This window comes from Stylophora pistillata, chromosome 5 (genome assembly GCF_964205215.1).
Source record: "Stylophora pistillata chromosome 5, jaStyPist1.2, whole genome shotgun sequence".
Classification (NCBI taxonomy): domain Eukaryota; kingdom Metazoa; phylum Cnidaria; class Anthozoa; order Scleractinia; family Pocilloporidae; genus Stylophora; species Stylophora pistillata.
Genome location: NC_142523.1, coordinates 4852765 through 4874693, shown reverse-complemented (window position 1 = coordinate 4874693; position 21929 = coordinate 4852765). Strand labels below are relative to the sequence as shown.

The following is a 21929-nucleotide window of genomic DNA, read 5'->3' as shown; positions in this document are numbered from 1 at the left end:
AACGAATTGGTCAACGTGGGCATTATTCACTCAGGACGACTATGCTTGGCAAGGATGTGCGATGCATTGCAGTGAAATACCTTTGACATCCTCTCTGAGGACCGACCAAAATTCATTCCAAAAAAAAAAAAATACCCAACTAATTATGAGTGAAGTACTTAAGCCTTCCTTTGTCAAAATTTTGAAACAAATAAGTTGATGACACGTTGATTGGGCCTCGCTATGGTCATTAAGGCTACAATTATTTCAGCGATGTCAATTAAAAACAAAAGAAAACCAGAATTTACATATTCACCTACTTGCAAAATTGACTTCCCTCAGAAATGGCTTGACAAGTGAAATTTTCTTATTTTGTTGACATTACCTGGATAATACCCTTTTTTCAGCCATTCACCGAAGTTAAAAGTGCTGTTAGCTGGCTGAGTGGATTCATAGTTACTCTCGGAAATAAGCCTAGAGTCAATTATTTTTCAGTTTGGTGATAATAACAGAATAACACCCTTCTGTCAGCCATTAAACCTCATTCTTAGATGCCGTCAACGTTAGATGGCTGAGAAAATGGAAAAGTATAAGTGCCCTTTTCTTAAACTCAGTAATTAAAAGCTAAGGATGTACCATTTTTTCTATTTATTGGCGGATGGGAACTTTTCAGACAAACAGTTGTTTGGGGAGATTCATACCGTATCGGTGCAGATGGTCAATATCAACTCCGCCATCAAACCGGTGATTTACAGCTTGCATAGCCATCGATTCCGTAATCATATGGTAGCCTTATTAGAAAGATGCCGACGCTCTAAAGTTGATACAACAAACGATGCATAAGCCAATCATGATATTGTGCAACTTCATCGATCAGTTTTCGACTGAAGAGGAACGACCAAGTAAGGTTTTACCCTATAAAAAAGAACTTGTCATTGGTAGGTTTCCTACGAAACTTCCCACTCTGTTGAGATGTAAAAGAGAAACGGCATTAAAAGGGAATCATTTGCAAGTGTCTTCCTTTGTTATAATGCCAAGGCAAATTTAGCTCTTAACAAAAGAAGGCTCTATTTTGTGATGTCATGAAGAGTCTTTTCTTATCCAACCGATTAAAGATATAGTTTTAGTATTCCAAGAACTTTGGGATCAACTTTTCCCTCCATGATAAATTTACTGACCAGTATGAGCTGTGCAGCCAGGTGGGACTCTTCCGTTGAATATCATTAAAGAGCCTATTAGTAAAAGCTGGCCAGACATTTTTTCTAAAGTTTTTCTACCTTACAAAATACGGTTTCTAACAAATAACAATGGGACTCACTATTCTCATTTTGCAAAAAAAAAAAAAAAAAGAAAAAAATTATGATTTTCCACCATTAACGAACTTTTGGTTAAGATAAAGTCCGTTGTTTAGTTCTTATTAACCGAGCGGGAGGTCTGTATGGGAGAATCTTGACCGTGGTCACCAGTACAGACCGAACGCAGTGAGGTCTGTACCAGCAACCACGGTCAAGATTCTCCCATACAGACCGACTTAGCTCGGTTAATAAGATGTTTATTATAAGGCTGTGTCTTATATGCCAATTTTTTATATTCTTTGTACCTTTTTTTTCAAGACCGGCCTAGATGCCGGTCTAGATGGGAAAATCTAGATCGCTGTCAATATTGATTTCAGCCAATCAAATTCGTGAATTCGGTAGCTCCCAGTCCTTGTGAGACACAGCCATATAATATGTTTTATTTGAAGTTTTTCCCCAGGAAATGGGTCGTATCAAAACAGTACATTAGTCGTGGAAAAGACAGATGATGAACACAAACGATTCTTACTCTCGGACTTTCGTTTTTCTGACATTTAGCTATTTCCTTGGACAAATTGGAATTAGTATGAGAGGATGCCTCAGTTATTCAAGAAAGCATTAACACTTAAATATGTACGGGCCGCCTGTTTTCTGAATTCAAAGTCTTTTTTGTGTGTCACCCAAAATGGCACTGAAACAAACAATGTAAAAAATTCCTTTGTGAAACTAAAATTTGAGACTTGGAATAAAAAATAACAATCAAGGTGGTTTCCTGTAGAGAGGACTTGTTATAGATTTCCGATATAAATTCCCACAGTATTATTTACAGCATACCACCACTTCCTTATTGCGAGCACACTTTTCAAATGAAAATTATTCCTGGTAACAACGACGTGCGGTGCAATTAAAGGGAATTAGCTTAACCCCAATCCGACCTAGATGCTGAAGTCCCAGTGAAATGCACTATTTTGGAACAGGGTACTCATAAATATGATGCAGCAGATTTTCTGTTTTGCATGTGAGACAAATATTCTGCAACACTACCTTCTAGCGTCATTAAACAACCTCTAGTCCTTTCAATACTACCGAAATGGACTGCACGCACGTCTTTTTTTATTTGTAAAGTAGAGGAAAGAGACAGGGGTGCCACAAATTAAATTACCCCAAACGTTCTTTCTAAGATTGCAATGTTGGACGAGATGAAAGAAGAACTTCACCTTGATGCCTTACCCACAGTGCCTCCTCGAGGTCTTCCTTCCATAGCCTACTGAGACAGTACTAGTTGCGAGAAAACTTCAGTAAAAATCTCTTCATTTCCTCTTCGACTCTTCGTATGTAAATACAAAAAAATCTCAATAATTCTCTTTGCACTATAGAAGACTTTCTTTCAGGTATTTTTTAAAACTTCGTATATCAATCACTAGTTAGCCTTAAATAAGGTTTAGTTAAGATTTTGCAATTTTGTGTCATATTTTCCTAATATGACGCTTTCAAAAGCAAACTAAATGTTAGGTTTTCTGAAAACAGAATATTGGCAAATTACCCCTTAGCAAAACAAAGCTATGTTGTGTAATATTACTTAAAGGTTTGAGAGACAAAACAGCCACGAGACCAGTTGGCTTTATGTTCAATTTATACTGCCAGAAATTTTAAGTTTTTGAGTTCTTATTTCATTCATGCAACAAAGAAAGAGATAAGGAATTGAATAAATTCATCAGATTCACTACAAAAGGGACAAAACAGTGACATTTTGGACGTAGTTTTACAGTCTATATGACTGAATGAGTTTCTAATCTGCATAAAAAGATACTGAAAGAAAAGCTTTGAGGTTTCTTCAAGGTTTCAAGCTTTTTCTTTCAGCCTGTTTATGAGCAAATAACATTGCTTTCATGGAAGATAGGACTCAAGTTGTTTAATCAGCTGGTATACACGACTGGTATATATTAAACCACCAACAACAAAAAAATGGAAAATGTCAGATACCTGTCACCACAATCAGGAGAAAAGAATTGCATTTATTTTATTTGAATTACAATTCCCCATCAAAGGATAAATTTCAATCTGCAGGAAGATATAATTATTTTTGGTTCTTATGAAAACCCCTGATGAAAGAATTTTTTTTAGGGAGTTCTCCAAGATACCAAACTTTTTCTTGCAGCGTTTTTGTGCGCAAATAGGCTTACCTTTAAAAGAGGATAGGGTTAAATTTGTTTAATCAGCTGATAGCTATGTCTAGGGTTGACTGATTACTCTTGGAACAGTCTTACGCACGAGTGCAGGTGCTTTAATTTGCTTGACAAGAAACTAACTCAATATTATACCTAGTAGCAAAACACAATTTCTTGCGTGCAGTTTTTTCTTGATTATCACAAACTTGATTAAAAACTTATGACGCATATTTGCACTTACATTGTACACAGAGCACCAGCTAAACATATATTTGCTTGAAATGTCAGCGGAGGATCTCATTTTACTCGAAGATTCAAGACATTAAGAACTTCAAAGCGCGTATCCCTGGAAGATCTCTAACAAATTCAGAAAAAGCCACTTCTGAAAAACGAATCTTTCGGTAAGATGAGAGATTTTATTGTTCACTTTTTGTTTACCCAACTGAAATTCTATTTGGTATCACTCTGAGCATCTTAAGAAAAAAAAAATATATGAAGTAAGCTAATGCCGTTTCAAACGGTCGACTGTTCGAAAGTTATACATTTCGTAAATTTCTCGCCACCCTTTACAAAAACTGACCGACGGCGTCTTTACTGAGAAGAACCGCTTTTTCTTGCTTCACTAAACGAAGTCTTATCGTAGCTGATGTTATCTAAGAGTAGTTCCCTAGCTGGAAAACACTCGATACAACTAATTGTGACATCACTTTTGAAAAATACAGTTTTTTTTCTTCTGCTCGTTGTTGTCGTCCCCATTTACTAAATCTCTTTAATTTTTGAGGCTACTGCCTCCTATAGAAGGTGAAGCCAAATTTTATTTCAAGATGAGTGAGTGAGTGAGTGAGTGAGTTAGTGAGTGAGTGATCTTAACTCAATTTTGACCCGTTGTTACCCAGTCCTACTTATTGTCTTTTTTTTTCGGAGTATCTGAGTAGTTTTACATTAGCACTCGATGCAGAGTTGAGTTCTCTTCTTTTGTGATTTCTGGCTTACAGCCACCAGCACATTAAGTTTTCATTTCTTGCCATGAAACTACTGAAGACAACAAAAAATGATAAGCATCTCACAATCATTTCAGGATTGCGGGTGATTTTAAAAACAAAAGTTTTCCTCCTAGAAATATCTTAGAAGGTTAGATGAGTGTATCATAGGAATTCAAGGAATATCCTTTCCTTAAGTTCGAAGACAGAGAGCATTTTGCCGTTTATTTCAGCAAATTGTGTAGATCCGAGGGCATTATCTTTTTAAGCTCTTGCCGTGACACTACAAAGGAGGATAGTTTCACATGGACATTCACCATCGCATAATTTACTCGTACATTATCTAGTCACGAGCTTGCGACAAAGTAATAAATCTGATTCCACCACGACGAATTGAATATAATTTCATAAACAACCTTAGCGAAATTTCTTCAGAATCGATACTTTTGAAAAAATTGCTACAGATTCAACAAATTTGGTCAAAGTAATTAAAATTGTCAACAGAAATTCGTCAAATCTACCATCTCGTTATTGCATGCATTTCTCGACATATCTCACTGGGTGCAAGCTCAGAAGCCAGGATGGCCAGTTGTTAACCAGTTACCATGATGCCCAAAAAAGATTCAAACCGTACAAAATTTAACAGCGATGTGTATTTTCAATTCAACGATGACCTTTATGAAAGTTTTTCCTTTCTTTAGAAAATGGTCAAGGATAGCTTCTCAGAGGATGGTTTCATCATCGCTTTCACGTTCTCAATGCTCATTAATCTGTTCGGTAACATTCTAGTCTGCCTAGTGGTTGTGGTATTTCGAGACATGCACATTCCAATGAATTACCTCCTGGTAAATCTTGCAGTCAGTGATATGATGGTTGCAGTCTTTATGTCTCCGAGGTTTGTCTTCAGTCGGACGCTGAACCACCCCAAAGGGACTCTCGGCGACTACTTGTGTAAGATCCTTACTGGAGATTCCCTCACCTGGACAGGTGCACTGGCTTCAGACTTCACTCTCGTTTGCATCGCAGTTGAACGATATCTCGCCATCAACTTCCCCTATAACGAGACCAAAAGGCTGACCACTAAGAAACTGAGATACGTCATACCACTTTGCTGGATCTTTGCCATCGGGATTAACCTACCGGCCTTTATGTATCTCAAATACGACGAGAACTCTGAAAGCTGCGTCCCATTTTGGCCAACGCCAAACTTTATAAAATACCACAGCGTCATAAACGGCCAAATTTTCTTTGTCTACCCTGCACTGATCATGGGGGTGCTCTACGCTCTCCTGATTTATCAACTGTGGTTTAAAAACACAGCCGCAACCACATCTGTGTCTCAACAAGCAATACTCAAGAACCGACGTTACTCCACCAAGATGGTGATCACAGTGAGTTTGATATATTGTATTTGTTGGTTCCCAAACTGTTTTGCTTACATCTACGTGGCCTTCTCGGCGAAGCAGTTGTTCGGGGAGATACACGTGGCATCGGTGCTGATGGTTTCTCTTAACTCTGCCGTCAATCCGGTGATTTACAGCTTGCAGAGTCATCGATTCCGCCGCCATATGGCAGCACTTTTGAAACGATGCCGTCGCAACAAAGTTGATGTTCATTACAAAAGCATTGAAACAAACACTGTTCAAACCTCTGCAACGTAGAAATTCGTAGACATTTCAACTCTCCCGGGAGAAAGAGAAAAAAGTCCGAGAGAGGGAAGGAGGGGAAATGTTCTTTTGACTCGGCTTCAGTCGATTTGGAAGACTGATAGCTACGCCTTCCCGGTCACAACCTGTGAGTAGGGTTTCGTTAGCGCAGCGACAGGAGCGGCAAAGCATGCGGGCTTCGAGTTCGTGTGGGGTCTGCAAGAAGAGATATGCCAGGGTTTAGGTTTTCATTGTTCGCGCCATTGTTCTTTCCCTTACACATCTAGGCTGACCTTCCCATAGCTAGTGCTTCTTTGACTCATCTCCTTCTCCCTCGCACTTTTTGCGTTCGAACAGAGTGCAAACTGGGGCGTGTCAGGGTCCGCTTAGTGGAATACAGCACCAGTTACTACCAAATCAGGTAGACTGTTTTTCCAGAGATGTGCGTGACAGTTGCCTTTAGTAATAAATGCGACCGTTTTTGGTCACATGACTAAAAAGATGTTGGCACCAAAGACAAAAGCACTTGATAACATTCCTTCACATTTCTTTGCCCGCGCTTTTGCTGTCGGTCGTTGTTTATCCGCTTTCGTTTAGTAATACAACATGATCAAGCTAAAAGTGTTCTATAATATCTCTTTTCAGCTAAAATCGAATCAATTCTCAAACAACTTAGGCTATCGTTTACGCTTTTACCACGGATTTAAGACCTTACTTGTTTGTTTATAGAAAAGCTCGCCATCGTTTGAGCAACGTGAAGGAATGCGATAACGCGCGCTTACGTTTGAGGCGTCAGGAATAGATCACGTGGGCTTAATTCAAATATGTTTCTCTCCAGCGGAAACAGTTTCGCGCGTCTCTGAAAAACAGTCTACCTGTTTTGGTGGTACCATATGATCTTCATATTTCGGACAGAGGCTGAAACGCTACTTTTGGATCAAATATATGTGATCCGCGCTAAGTCTTCACCAGCATAAAGAATCCTCATCACGGTACTCGATATATGTTATTTCAACGCTTAATTATTTAACTTCCAGAAGTGATTGACCTGTGACTTCTCCCTCCAATAGCCACATAAAGTTTAGCAAACAGCTAATGAGAATACTCAAATCAGGTTGAAGTTACTATTTAGATCTTACACCAAATTCTCATAACTAACTTACAAGGAAATTTCACGGTGGAAGTAAGTGGGAGAATTAAATCAGGTCTTAGGAATAAGAGGATTAAGTTCTTCTCTACCTTTATAGCGGGGCTCTCACGCGCGCGAAGCGCGCGTGGGGCAGAGCCCTATACCTATCGAATATGGTCAACCTCTTTTCGTTTGATTTGGATATATCAACAAAGTTGAAATGGTAAATTGGCCACCGTAATGATTACAAAAGCTGACGTTTCGAGTGTTAGCCCTTCGTCGGAGCGAAGGGCTCCGACGAAGGGCTAACGCTCGAAACGTCAGCTTTTGTAATCATTACGGTGGCCAATTTACCATTTCAACTTTGTTGATATATCCAAATTATTTCGCTACTCCCACCGACGCAGCCCCAAACAGTTTCTTTCGAAACTATCAGCCTTTACTCTTTTCGTTTGGTTGTCACGTGACTGACCGTGGGAGCTCCGCTTTTAGGCTTGTCTAAATTTATGTATTATGCGTTTATCTCAGTATTTCATTTTTCTTGAATTTAAGTGAAAGAAGGAAATGTCAAGGAAAATGCTGACAAAGCTTTAGTCGCTGTTTTTGAATCATTACATCAAAAATTGACTCAATATATGTTCACATAATTCCTTTCCCTATTTCTCCCCAGGAGGTTATCATTTGTTAAATTCTTTCAATCATTTTACTATAAAATATATGAAAATATAAACAGTAGAGATGTACAGGTCGCCAGTAAAAATAATAAGCTTTTGGATCGTAGAAGTGAAAGCCTAATTGCAGCTTCAGCCGTCGAGACTTTCAAAAATCATCAGCTATCGCTAATCCACCAACTCAGGTGCTAGACAAAGGCGTTCCCTGCCCTGCTTATACTCTTGAGGGAGAGGAAAAAAGGGGCATTAACTATTGCAAGATTAAATAGCTTTCCTTGTGTTCCAGTCAGCCGAGACAAACGTGAAATCACTTTTTACAACGTTTTCCGCTGAAGCATTTTGATAAATTCGTCAAGTAAAAGTGGCAAACGTTTTTCATATTTCACATTTATTACTAGCACCATTACGAGCTTAAATGCCCACCTAGAAAGCTTTAAAGTAGATATAGTGATGTATAAATTAAGCGTAGAAACTATTCTAGAAATAAATAAAATACATAAAAACGTGAACCTTCTCATGCACTCCACTCTGGCTTGAATACGTTTTGGAAAACTGTTCAACAAATGTCTAAACTAAGCTTTCCCTTTAACAGGAGTAATAAATAAAACGTGCTTCTCTAAACTAAAAGAAGTATTTTCGTATTTCAGTTCTTGGCTGGCGGTTTTTCATACACAGATTTACCGTCGGAAAGATATATGCCTTGCGCTTAAAACTTTGATCCACGAGCACTCAAAAGGCAATCTATGATTGTACTAACATTAATGAGCTCCTCCAGTGTTGAAGGTTCAACGTAAAGGACTTTAGTTCTAAATTGTCTAAGTTTTCAGGGAGTAAACTACTCAAGGAATCCCCTGTACTTCTTACGAGCATAACTTTCCGTCGACATTTTCGCAACAGTTCCTGAGCGGTAGGACGCCGGTCATTTTTTCCGGATACAGTGAGCTCAAAGTCCATATGCTCGGTGGAGGTTTCGCGGTTTCCTATCAGAGCGGTTGGATCAGCAACCAAAGCCATCGCTTTCGCTAACAGAATTTGAGACAGCCATTCGTTTCTTTCATCTTGCGAGAAACAACACAGCAGCAATGTGCGATTCGCAATCTTGCCGGCTGATACAGATCGCTTTACAAGCCGCAAGCAGTACCTTGTCTGTTTGTCAGCTCGATCGTCTATGTAAAGAGACATGTCATTGAAGAATATAACCTCCTTCGGTGCTTCTGCTAATGATTCCGCTTCAGTTCTATAGTAACAAAGGCACTCTTTGCTCAGGACGAAATAACGGAGATGCCATTGTTTTAAAATTTCGCTCTGCTTCAGAAGGTAACCTTGTTTTAACGGCCGTGTGTATGCGCCTTTCATTTCTTTCGAAGCCCTCTCAGGATTTCCCAGCAATCGATTTCCGTCCCTTTGTATATCAGTCGAAGGTTTTTTCTGTACTTAACACAAACTCCCGAAGCCACAATCTTTGAGGAATCAGACAGGAACTTCACAATTCCTCGAACCTCGAATGCGAAAATACCTTCTCCAAGAATTTATATAGACATCAGGCAAGGTCAACAACAACCTGTCATGTGATTGGCACATGCTCTTTGTCTACCGGGTGATGACTGACTATTCTATTGGATATCAAATGTCTAAAATAATAGTTTGCTTTGTTTGAAAAATTGCTCTACCTTAAAATAGCAACCGAAAAATTCCCCCCCCCCACCCCCCCATCATCGACTGTTTAAAAATGATGTTACGTGTACACAGGAGCATAACATGCGACCCTTGGGAATTGATAGGACGTGAGGCGATACGGGCGAAAATAGATTATGCTTCAATAGAGGAATTGTCATTGCTTATGTAAGTAGCTTTCAGTTTTTGTTTCGATACTGATGGAAAAATTTCTTGTAGCTTAAGTAAGAGTTTATTTTTGCTAAATTTACCATCATCTTTACTAAGCAAAAACTTTAGACTGTTTAAGATGAATCATTGAACAATTTCGGAGATCACGCAATTACGAGATGAAGCGAACACGAGATCTTCACACTGCGCGGCGCATTGGGCAATAAATTTTAGATTCTATTTCACTAAGTTAGATCCTTAGATCGCATCAGTGAAAAGTTTCTTTCAGTTTCAGAACCATTTTCGGCTAGTTGTGTTACTACAACTTCGCTCCAAATTTCTGTATTCAAACGAGGGTCATGTCATTTTTTTACAGTTCTCTTATCAAAATTGTTAGAGGGAACTTTGATATACTATATCGTAGTTCTGCGGAAATCAAACAAAATTTAGAGATAAAACACAGTCAGAGTTTTTTCTGATCTTAGGAGCAATTTATTTTCGTTAGGGGTCAGAGGAAAGGACGATTTCTTGTCCCTTCAGTCTTTGTAGCTGTTTCTGAGGTCTCTTGGGTGTGCGACAATCGAAAATTATTGTCCACAGATTCCCTAAAAAAGTGTTTCACTTCGAGAGCATTCTATTTTCACCTATTTCCCAAGCTGACAGTCTGTGTTTATGAAGAGAATCATATAATAATCTTCTCCAATATATCAAAATTGACCCCGTTTCGTCGAATGTGCTAATTGCAATCTATCAGCCGTTACTCGTGTTCTGTGAGCACGGGATGCTTAAAAGGTCAACAGTAAAATGTCCACCGAAACTTGGAAGTTAAACTGAAATTTCGCCTGAGAAAAATCCATGCTAGAAAAACAACAGTCTGAAATTGGTCATGATTTGGCCGGCGCACGTAGTATACCACCGAACACACCATTGTCTGAAATGTTTTTGAATTTAAAATTTTGAAATTTCTATTTTCTTGCTGAAAAACCACCTGAGCAAATGACACTTGGCAACATTTCGCAAAACCGCAGCGGGATGTTTTGTGGCTGTTCGCGATTTCCTGAACAGATTTGTCCCTTATTATTGTTTGAACTGAATTTTTCAGCCACCATTTCTCAGATGAGTTTTCATTTCCGGTTTGGCGCGTCAGCCAAGGGCAAATTTTTAAGTCTCCTGCTTCGAGGAATTTGACGAATTACGGCGACGGCAACGAGGACGTGGAAAAACAAGAGATCCAATTGGCAGAATAATAGCTCTGCACGTGCATTTTGAAACTTTGTACATTTCTAAGCCGTCCTATGCAAAACAACAACGTGAAATCGCCAAAATTTGCGTCGTCTGTGAGCCGAAACCGCGACGGCAAATATTTTGATTTCCATTTGGAACTCAACATTAATTTTAGACGTCATACTGAAGTTGAGCTGTGGAGCCGTATGAGACAGTAAGCTCATGCAGCTATTTATGAAATTCTAACTAAGAGTAGAAATTCATTTTTTAATCAAAGTCTTCCTTGGCGTTGCCGTCCTGACTGCTTAAGGTCCCTATTTCTGAACAGAAGGTTTGTCTTAATTGCACCATGATGGAGTAAAACAGATCTTTTCTCTTTATTTGTTTCTTCTTTTTTTATACATATCTCGTAGAAATTTATTACAAAATTTGTTTCAGTTGATTTTTTTAAGGGATTTTTAAGAAGGCTGTTTCGAGTAATTGTGTCAGTTATTTGCCATCCGTTAGGATATCAGAATATTTTGCAAGTAGTTGTAGGCCCAAAGCATCTGGGATTTTTGAAGCTACGATTTACATACGGCGCAGGTTAACAAAAATTGATAGTTGATACCGTGAAATATGTACGGTTGGCCATACATCAGTGATTAACGGTGTTGCGTCATAATCCGCTAAATCATAGTTAGATGATTTCTTAATGAAGATTTCTCATGATGGCCGCTGCTAAGGTGAAATCACTCCAGCAGTACGTATAGAGCATGACTATACTTTGATGGGCAAGGTTAGATTACGAATGTAATGACGGGTTTGAAAAATTTTCTTTAAGAATTTCTTTAAAATGCTCATCGCTAAGTTATACCGTTACTCCGTTTCCGTCCGTATTTTTTCCCCTATCTTACACTGTAAAACCGTGGCAGATTTTTCACGTTTCGTAGCCCCAATACGGTAATATCATACGTATCTAATACCGCAGTTCAAAATATATGAACTTTAAATATACATTGTACCAGACAAATTTACGCTACCCACTTCCCCGAAGCGTCTAAATCAGCGTTTAATTTTCCCTTGGGGTACTCCGGTGACAATTTATCTACCGTGTGCAAATATGCGCTACCTACTCTTCCAAAATAGCTAAATTGTGATGCCAAAAATTTTTTTCCGATTAGTCACAAACTTTTTCTTGTCGCTTCGGCCAAAGTCCCTCAGTGCTACAAAGAACAAAAGGACTATTGTTTACTACTTAATGTGTGAATTTAATCCGGAACAATAGACCATTTCTTGAAACGTTGCGTAGTAGTGAAATAATAATTCCGGCTAAATACAATTTTGTGTGCAGTATTTTGTTGATTCCAAACAACGACTGTAAAAATTTGAAGATCTATCGACTTATTGACTCTTTACGAGACTTTCTACTGTAGAATTTTTCAACTGCCACACCTTCAAATTTTACCCTATGGTTGCTTCTGCTTCAGGATCGCAAACTATTTCAGGATGCAAATGAGTGCTGTTGACAAGAAATACCGACACGGACGAAATGTTACAAAATCTTGACCAATCACATGCGATGCCTCCGAGGGTAATTGACAAGCGAGATTTCTGAGAATTAAATCGTGTAAGTTTACTTTTAACCTCGCACATTTCAAGGCTCACAAAAGACTCCAGATTCCATGGTCACAAAATAATTGCCTGACCCCGTCGGGCATTTTTACCTGTTTTCAGGAAACGAAAATTGTGATTTCTGAAAAACCCTACTGTAACAGCTGGTTCGCGAGTACGTTAATCAAACATGTGCACTTGCACGAGCGTCATGCAACATCCACCAAATTTTGCGGTCAGATAATTTTTTGTCCTGTTTTCAAGAAACGAAAATTGTGATTTCTGAAAAATTATCTTGTAATAGCTGGTTCACGAACACGTTTAACAATCAAACATGTGTACTGGCACGAGCGTTGTGCATCCAGCAAGTTTTGAGATCAGATAATTTTTTTTCCCGTTTTCTGAAAAATCCTGCTGTAACAGCCGGGTCCCGTGGACGTTAATCAAACATATGCGCTTACACGAGTGTCATGCAGACCGGTGCTGCTCGGTCAAACCTGGACCCCAGTTTTGATAATGACGTCATCATACATTCGCTCTTTAATATAATATTTGTCGATTTTTTTTATGTCGGTTTGCGCTCATCAAATTGCTTTTCAGAGCCTTTCCCTATGGAGCTAATTAAGGCGTCATTACCTATGGACTGAGTAAGTCACTTGCTTCGTAAGTTTTGTGTTAAGTTCGAAAACGTTATTTCGCGCAGTCAACAGAGATTTACTTCTTTGAAGGAAAAGCTAGACTGTCCATAATCTCTACGTCGGTGTGAAGCGGAAACAATTTGCCTGATCAGACGCGATAAAGAGCTTTCTTGGCAATATAGACTTAATTAACACAAAAGGTACTTTAGGGGCAACCCGCTTTCACAGCATCTACCAATATGGTCGGGGATTTCACAAGGGGAATTACCCTTTCTGGAGAACAGCTTATACGCGGCTTGAACTCAGTCGAAGTCCAAAACGTTTTCAATTCAGTGAACGGAATGGGAGTGAAACGAACCGCTGAATTTTTGGCATTCATTTTTCACCAAGAGAGTAAATCTGAATTTAATGAGTTATCATTTGTTTGCCAACTTAGAAGTACGTGCTTGGACGTTTTGGATGGTTATCAAAACCCTGCAGGGCTATGAGATACGGGGAAAGATTTTAAAGGTCAAAAAATATGTAAAAGTTCATTACACATATCAAGCATATTTGTGGCTGCGTGCTACAACGCATTTGCAGCTAAACTTAAAAAAAAAAAAAAAGAAAAGGCGTTGAACTTAGTTGCGCAAATCAATTCACTTTAACATATCGTTTAACGTTCCCATCCGACACATGGGGTTCGTTTGATCCATATTTTTTACAGTTATCCTCCCTACCTCGCGTAGTTGCTAACGGAGAACATAAAAAAAAAAAATTAAATGTAACGTAGATTTCCTATTAGAATAATCAATTCTTCAGACACAAGGTTTTTTTTTTTCACTTTTCTTTAAAATTGCAAGGAATGAAATTTTGTAATTGCGGAGGAGGAGAGTCATTGCACTTCACTTAGAAATAGAAATCACTATTTATCTTCACTTAACAAACCACACAAGAAAACATGTTTACGAAGAAGGCGCTGACAATGCGTATGTCAGGTGTGTTACTATTTCAAGAACAAAACCTCGGGCTCCCAAAACAAGCGCACTTTTGTTATTTGCAGATGAGACCACTCAGCCAGTTGTCAAGTGAGGGGAAACCCAATCGCACGATTGTTAGTGGATACGCGATCCTTAAAATGATAATAGTGGCGTGTTTTTTTGACCTTTCACTCCGTTATAGGAACACAGGACACTCCAGAACTTCAGCTTGGGCTTAAAGGAGGCGTCAGGAGGTATTGTTTTCACACCGTTGTGTCCTGCCGAGAGCTGCTTGTAAATTTCCTCACCAATCAAGGCCGTGTGAAGCTCGCAGTAGCGCGAGGATTGGTATTTGTGAGTACTGCCGCAATAAGTGACTTGCATTCCTCACAGTTTGCGAGGGAAATAACTCGAACTACAGTTTCGCGCGGAGTGTTGAGCCTATTAAAACATTGGAAGTCATAGCACAAGTAAAGCTTTCGTTGCGCTTATAGTCTGGACAAGATTCGCACACTTTTACACATCAGCTCTTTTGAGAATGAAAAGCTTTGACGCTAATAACAACGAAAGGATTTTAAAACATGGTTACCTGCTGAAGCAAAGCGATCTTCTTAAGCAATGGAATCTTCGGTATTTTGTGCTTAGTAAAGAATGTCTCTGTTACTACCGAACTGAAAAGCAATCTGTAGAAGAGGTACCAAAAGAGGTGATATTTTTCAACGACATGTCCCTTTATATAGACGAACTACCAGACAAACAGACTAAGTACTGCTTAAAGCTTGTAAAGCGATCAGTTACGGCCGGCAAGATCGCAAATCGAACATTTCATCTGTGTTGCTTCTCAGAGCACGAAAGGAACGAGTGGCTGTCGCAGATTCTCCATGCGAAAGCGATCGCGCTGATGGTCGATCCAACAACATGGATGGGAAGTCAGGAAGCTTCGAAAGATGACATGGACCTTGGGCTTACTAATTCAACTAGCGGTGTCAAGCTCGCCTCTGCTAGAGTGATTTTGCAGAAGTGCCGGCGTAAGCTTTCTCTCAGTGCAAACACGAGGGATTCTCGTAGCTGTTTGTTCCTTGATGACAGTAACATAAAAAGAAGAAGGAAATCCACGCCGCGTTTAAGTCAAGAGTGGAGAAACACACTAATGGTGATTTAACCGCACCCTTAAAAAATCGAAAAGGAGGATAGACAATTTTGAAAGGAATCAAGTTATCTACGGAATTTGTAAATAGACAGATTCCGAAAAATGGACGACAGCTAGCAGCAAAGGAAAGAAGGGAACACTGTACAGTTTTTGTGCCGCCTTTTGTGTCAGTTCGTTTTGTTGATCGTTGGACTCCACGTAAGCAGCGATTAAAGCGGAAATGTAAACAAGGTGGTAAAGTAATTTTTACACGTTTGTTTCGTTCGGCACTTTCTGATTGACAAAATACAATTATGCGGTAAAGGAATACTTGACTACAGTTTAAGCTCGAAATGTAACATCATTCGAGTGACCCAGTTGAAAAGATGGAACTGGACTGTAAAATAATTCCCGTATAATGATATATCAGGTACGCTACGTTTTGAGTTCAGGAAAAAAATGGTGGTTTAAATTATTTGAAGTTTCAAACCATATAAACGCTACTTTAAAATTTGGAAAGTCTGATGAAATTCTGGCGTCTCTAAAAACGTGTGAATCAGCAGTGGTACAGAACGGCTCTATGTCTAGCTTCAAGGATTGCTTCTCTTTGATTCAGAGCATTGAAATTGAGGTGAAAAACATACTTTTCACAAACTATTAAAAAATATTGATCATATCTTCCTTATTCACAATCGTACAGTCGTGATATAAGTTATTTTTCTGATCAAGGGAAACTACTTAATTTATTTGAATTATCATCATGCACGACAAAAAAAAAAAACATTTGGGGGAAATTACCTGAAATCGGCTTTGATTGCATAATTAGTTGTCAAAACACAAGATACTTTTACTTTCAGAATGGAGCTGTGAAAGTTGTTGACAGCGAGAAATCTGCACTATGCAGTGAGGTATTTATAGATTATTCCCATTTTGACCTAACTTTTAGAGGTATTTAAAACTTGTTAGGGAACATATGGCATTAGAGGAATACATTTTACAGTCACTCCTTAGAGCTTAGTTAAACCTTTATTCGACGAAAATGCATAACTAGGAAATTCAAGATGCGTTCAACTATGTTGATCTTTTAATTCTTTGGTGACATTTTAATAAAGAACCTCTGTGGTCCATGGACAAAGTTTGAAGATAAACTAAAACAACAGTGTAATTACAGTTTCTGATGCATCAAGCATTCGAAAATGAATCACTTGCGAATTACCCTATGAATGGACTGTGTAGTTGATGTAGACCTATGATTCTAGGTTACCCACGGGCCGGCTTATCTTTAGACGACTCTCACGCACTAATCTTTGGCTCCTTGCCATCATTGTATTTTCAGTAGGGTAGCGACAACCATAATAGGTCATTTGTTTTCTCTCTGTGTTCTCAACAATCTGAGGCATTATGTTTTGGGAGAAATGTGTCTCCAAGATACTAAGAAACAATGCAACTCCCATAGAGAGGGCGGGAGGGGGACTGTATTGCAAGGGTAGCAGACTGAATGGATTTCCTCCTGTGATCTCAACAATTTGAGGCATTATGTTTTGTGAGAAAAGTGTCTCCAAGATACTATGAAACAATGCAAGTCCTATGGTTGGGTTTCAGGTGACGTCACAAGCTTTGCTGAAGTTAGTGTCCGCCATGTTGGTGTCCCTCGGGTGTCAAATTTATGAATAATTAGTCGATTTCTATAGTGAAGCCGTGTCTCTTATCGCCGCATTATTTCGCCAACTACATGAATATCCAGAAAGAAAAAAGCGATAAAAGTAACTGGCATTCATCTTAAGGTATCCCAGTGCTCTCTGAGTATGCCGAAAGCTTAGAGAGTTGGAAGGAAAGATGTTTGCAAAAGATCTCGGTCATTGGGGTTGACCCTGCAAGCATACCAGCCGAGAAGTTCAGTCCAAAATGCTTGCCTCCTGTGGAAGCGTCGGACTTGCTGAGTTACCTCGTTCTTGAGACCAGCTTCTACACCAAGAAGCAGTTCAAGGCGTTCAAGAGTCTAGAGGCGTTTAATCAAATGGTGTCGGGATTTGTAACCTCAGTTGTAGACAAAGTAATCGCCGGCAAGTATGCCGTGAGAGCACGAGTTTGGCATTCACAGTATATGAATGATCCTTTAGTGAACATTTGGTTCATTTCCGAAAACGATGGGACTATTTTGTCAGCCCATTGCTTGGGATGCAAAGCTGGACTGGCTAAGTCATGCTCACATATCGCGAGTGTTTTATTTATGTTAGAGGCAACTACTAGAATTCATGGCAAGCTCGCTGGGTGTCAAGAAAACTCAGACACCGAAAACTCAGGTCCCTCGAAGTGTTCTCCAAGCTTCCGAAGTGCTCCATAATTCGATAGTGCATAGCATAAAGCATGAACCAATTTTTATATAATGTAACCGGTGGAATAATGCAACAAATCCGACGCGAAAGACGGACAACAATATCAAGAGTGATTCTTCAGTGAAGCGAATCGTGACGGCGCTGATGCCGAGTCTTCTTTCGCGTTGTTTTTCTCTTTCTGCCTCATTTAACAACTCTAGCCCAAGGGTCGCAAAATTGTCTTCGTTTTGGGACTGGTGGGCCGAGTCTCTGTTTGTATCCATTATTATCGCGAAATATTTAAGAATTTTAACAGAGCGACAACAAGGATCTGTGCGACGATCAAGTACAAAAAGGTAAACAAACGTCCCTTTCGGCTCGTCAAAATCACGCCACATTTTAATACTTCGGTGTTGGAGCGAGCGCATTTGATCCCGTTAACTGTGAATGAAAAGTTCAACATTAACGGGAAAAATGGAGGAAATCTAAGCTAAATGAAGTCTTGTGTCACTCTAAAATGTTTTAATACTCAACCATCGGACGATTTTGCGAAACGTGCAACTTGCGGCCTTGCTTTTGCTGCTTCAGTTGGATCAAGACCCAAAAGGTCAAAATACACGCGGGATTACCAGGAGTGATCATGAGTCGAGTGTATCTCTTGAATTTTCGAGGAGTCTGAGTTTTCGGGGTCTGAGGTCTGAGGTCTGAGTTTTCGGGGTGTGAGTTTTCGTGACACCCCAAGCTTACTTGCACTCAGGTAAAATGCTCATGGATTTTGCCGACATAGGTCAATGAAGTGCCGTATGCGAGGGATAAAGACATCGATTTCTCATCGGCTAAGAAGCTCAAAGAAAAGCTCGACCAAAAAATCGAGGATCTACAACAGCCGCAAGCCTCGAACCATACAACATCTTCTAGTTCCTCCTGTTCTTCCCCTTGATTTGTGATGATCTTAGGTATAGCGCATTAGATCATATATACAATGAATTTTGCGCTATAGAAATAATAAAATTATGAAATTATTATACGAAAAAATCCTTAGTCTTTATGCTTTCCACTTTTACTCGAACAGCCAACAATAATGCATAAAACCATCCCTTCTTTCTCACATGAACTCTTCGTTAGATACGGTTTGTTTACGCTCGAGGGACACCAAGATGGCGGATAGTAACCGTTGCTAAGGTATTGGTCACGTGGGTGAAACCCAAGGATAGAGAGAGGAGGGGGGGGGACTGTATTGCAAGGGTAGCAGACCCAGATTGAATGGATCTCTTTCTGTGATCTCAACAATCTGAGTAATTATGTTTTGTGAGAGATGTCTCCAAGATACTATGAAGCAATGCAAGTCCCATAGAGTGGGGGGAGGGAGGGGGTTGTTTACAACCTCGTTCCCGGGGCTTTTCCCTTTTTGAATATTCCCGCCCCCAAAAATATTCAAAAAGGGAAAAGCCCTGGGAACGAGGTTAGGTTGTTTTACAATCGTAGCAAACTGAATGGATTTCTTCCCAAATCGTGGCATGATTTTTAAAGGCCTACCATACCAATGTGGTACATCCTCACCTGAGGATCATTTTAATGAGGCACCCTCTCGTAATAGAGATGGCAACAATAATCGTGAGCAGAACGGAAAACACATTTTTTTTTTTCTCTCCTCTCCTCTCAAAGGAATAGCAATAATGAAATGTTCGAGAAGCAAAACGCGGCGATTTTCCATTTCTTAAATGAAGAAGATGCATGGGGGAAGGGTAGGATGAATTCTCGCTTTATTTTGCTCAATAATAATAATGAACGTTCTTAATACGCATTTAAGAATCTCAATGCGCTTACAATAGTTTTTACTAAGGTTGAGATCGGACGTCAGCATTATCAGGCGCCACTGGCAGCCACTTTAGTCCATGTAACGACCTCACCTTTTCCCACCCATCCCACCCCAGGGGAGGACATCCATCACACAGTAATCTCGTGCGTGGGAAATTAACGTCTCCTACCCCTAACCCTGCAGGAGACGGGACCTCCATTTATTCGTCCCTATCCGAGAAGACTAGAATATCTAACCATTTCTTGATGTTGAGAAAGGAAGCATATTCTTCTCAGTTAATTTTAAGACCCTGAGTGTTGGTCCGGCCGGTATTGAACTCTCGACCTCCCGCACAGCAGTCCGGCGCTCTCCCAATTGAGCTAACCAGGCGGCGGTCAAGATTACCGCTTTTTCTCCACCCTCACCCCAGAAGTTTCTTTTGTAAGCAAGGGAATCATACATTCTGTAAATCTTGTTTCAAGCATATCTCGGACGTTTTCCTCTACCCCCACGGGGCCGGGGGGGGGGTGCTTCGGTCAATCTTAGCTAAGTATGTGCCACTGGCCTCTCAGAATCGAACCCTTTCCCCACTATAGTCTGTTCTGTAGTCAATTCTAGATCCAAACTTGCCACTGTTGGGGAGACGTAGCAACTTTTTAACTGCGAATATTTCCATTTTTAAATCCGTATTTACCAGTTTTTCTTAACCTAAAATCCCGAAAATGTGTGGACCCATTAAATGCAACTCCATTACAGTCAATCCAGCATTCCAATAGGGCCTTAAATTGCGACCCCATTTAGAGGCACACCGGTCACCCCCAATAGCCGCTAACCAAGAACTAACCTCCCCCCGCCACCCCCGGGCAGAGACGCCATGTTACTCGTCCCAGTCCCTGTTCAGCTTATTTTTAGCTTTCTGGGTAACCAGAACACTGGTGTTTTGGATATGGACCCTAAAGACCCTGAATGCTGTGACGTTGGCCAACCTCGTTCCCAGGGCCTTTTCCCTTTTCCCGCCCCACCTCCGCCCCACCCCCGCCCCACCCCCAGCTAAGGGAAAAGGTCCTGGGAAAGAGGTTGACGTTGGCCCAAGCCTGCTGACCGAAAACAACACGGTCACGACCTTCCTAAGGCTTACAGAGAGCCTAAAATAGGTAATATTACTTATGTATTCCTCGGACGTTTCAGTTCCAAGTTTAAATCGACTATTGTCACGATCACAAAAATGAACTCTTTGCGATTGAAATCCATACATTCGCTCTTTACATAGATCGGAGACGCAAAAAATAATCGTTTTTTTTTTTAATTCTCTTCTCTTGAGCATCTACTCACAGCTAATTGAGTCTCCGGCAACTTCGTTCGATTTAGTTTGTGTACGATCAAGAAAAGCTCGCCAATACGCCGTAATAGGTGCATTCGGAGTTAATTTCCTTGCACATTTCGATTAATTCAAGGACAATCTGTTGAGTATTGTTTGCCGCTACACCAAACATTTTTTTCGGTTTGAAGTTAAATTAGGTGTTGTTCAATGTAACGTTTAAAGTTTGTAAAAAAAATTGAATCACATCAAAAAAATGGATTTGCCTTTGCTGGATCACGGGTCTTATTTATGTGGCTGATTAGGGAACAGAAACAAGCGAACATTATAAAGACAGTCTTATTCATTAAAACGTTGTTGTTGTTGTTGTTTTATATATATATATATTTTAATGTGCATATTTAGGTTTATCCTGTCAAAGATTTCAATAATCAAAATGTGAATAATGGCTCGCGGAGTCTCGTCAAGGCTCATTCGCACAACTGGCCGTCAAATCGAATCCTTATGCAGAGGGGGGCTTTGGGGTTTTCGGTTTTGCGGTTTTGGCTGTTTTTTGGATCGGTTTTTCGGTTTTTGGGCCAAAAAGGTTCGGTTTTTCGGTTTTGATGTTCAGAGCAGTTTGCGGATTGTATGAGTTTTTGCATTCGGTTTTCGGTTTTCACGAAAACTCTGATGCGGTTTTCGGTTTTTCCTTTTTGACCCCTTTAGAGGTGAAAATGTAGCGGTTTTGTCAGGTTTGCATGGGGTTTTCAGTTTTGCTGCCTTTTTTCGTCGGTTTTTCGGTTGTGGAGGTTTTTTTCCCCGGTTTTGCGGTTTCCCAGAGGCCCCAATGTCCCCCTCTATATGCAGGTAGAAAATAGAGAATACAACGGAATACATAGGCACTCATAAATATGGCATTTTTCTCCAAATGTTTAAATATAGCACAGCGAACGGGTGAGATATCGAGATAAACGCTTGATGAGAAATTCTTTCGCTTGCATTTTAATTTGGGGTGCAAACAGCTCTTACAGCACGTACGCTTGCAGCTCTGAAACGTGCTAAAAAAAGGACACGAACCTCACGCGGTTCTTTCCTCGCGCGAGCGTTTCAACATGCAGCAAAAACAGCATTTATAGCATGTGCAAGTCGGAGCTTATAGCCTACGTTCCGTGAAATACACACATTTCTATTTTTATTTTTACTTTTTTTTTTATTTATTTTTATTTCTATTTATTTTTAATTGTTTTAATTGTTTTAATGCAGACCTATCCTATTTTGTAG

The 21929-nt window shown here is 39.8% G+C and overlaps 3 protein-coding genes across 5 annotated transcripts; 2 read left to right on the top strand and 1 right to left on the bottom strand.

Annotated features, from left to right (window-relative positions):
* The first annotated feature begins 3736 nt into the window (after window positions 1–3736).
* LOC111337257 (neuromedin-U receptor 2-like) lies at window positions 3737–9373 on the top strand. Its single transcript, XM_022943528.2, has 2 exons — window positions 3737–3843; window positions 5124–9373. Exon 2 carries the CDS (start codon window positions 5127–5129, stop codon window positions 6081–6083), a length of 957 nt encoding a protein of 318 aa, XP_022799263.2. The 5' UTR covers window positions 3737–3843; window positions 5124–5126; the 3' UTR covers window positions 6084–9373.
* On the bottom strand, window positions 8240–9407 carry LOC111337253 (uncharacterized). Its single transcript, XM_022943521.2, has one exon. The coding sequence runs from the start codon at window positions 9222–9224 to the stop codon at window positions 8610–8612; it is 615 nt and encodes a 204-aa protein (XP_022799256.2). The 5' UTR covers window positions 9225–9407; the 3' UTR covers window positions 8240–8609.
* Window positions 9408–9602: 195 nt separating this feature from the next.
* Window positions 9603–16370, top strand: LOC111337256 (pleckstrin homology domain-containing family A member 5). 3 transcript variants are annotated; one of them, XM_088760558.1, is made up of 3 exons: window positions 9628–9710; window positions 12386–12525; window positions 14309–16370. In XM_088760558.1, exon 3 carries the CDS (start codon window positions 14645–14647, stop codon window positions 15266–15268), a length of 624 nt encoding a protein of 207 aa, XP_088616684.1. In that variant the 5' UTR covers window positions 9628–9710; window positions 12386–12525; window positions 14309–14644; the 3' UTR covers window positions 15269–16370. The 3 variants fall into 3 exon arrangements, with proteins under 3 accessions (XP_022799261.2, XP_088616684.1, XP_022799260.2); XM_022943526.2 differs by lacking the exon at window positions 12386–12525 and having other exon boundaries at window positions 9603–9710; XM_022943525.2 differs by lacking the exons at window positions 9628–9710; window positions 12386–12525 and adding an exon at window positions 12596–13156.
* Window positions 16371–21929: the final 5559 nt, after the last annotated feature.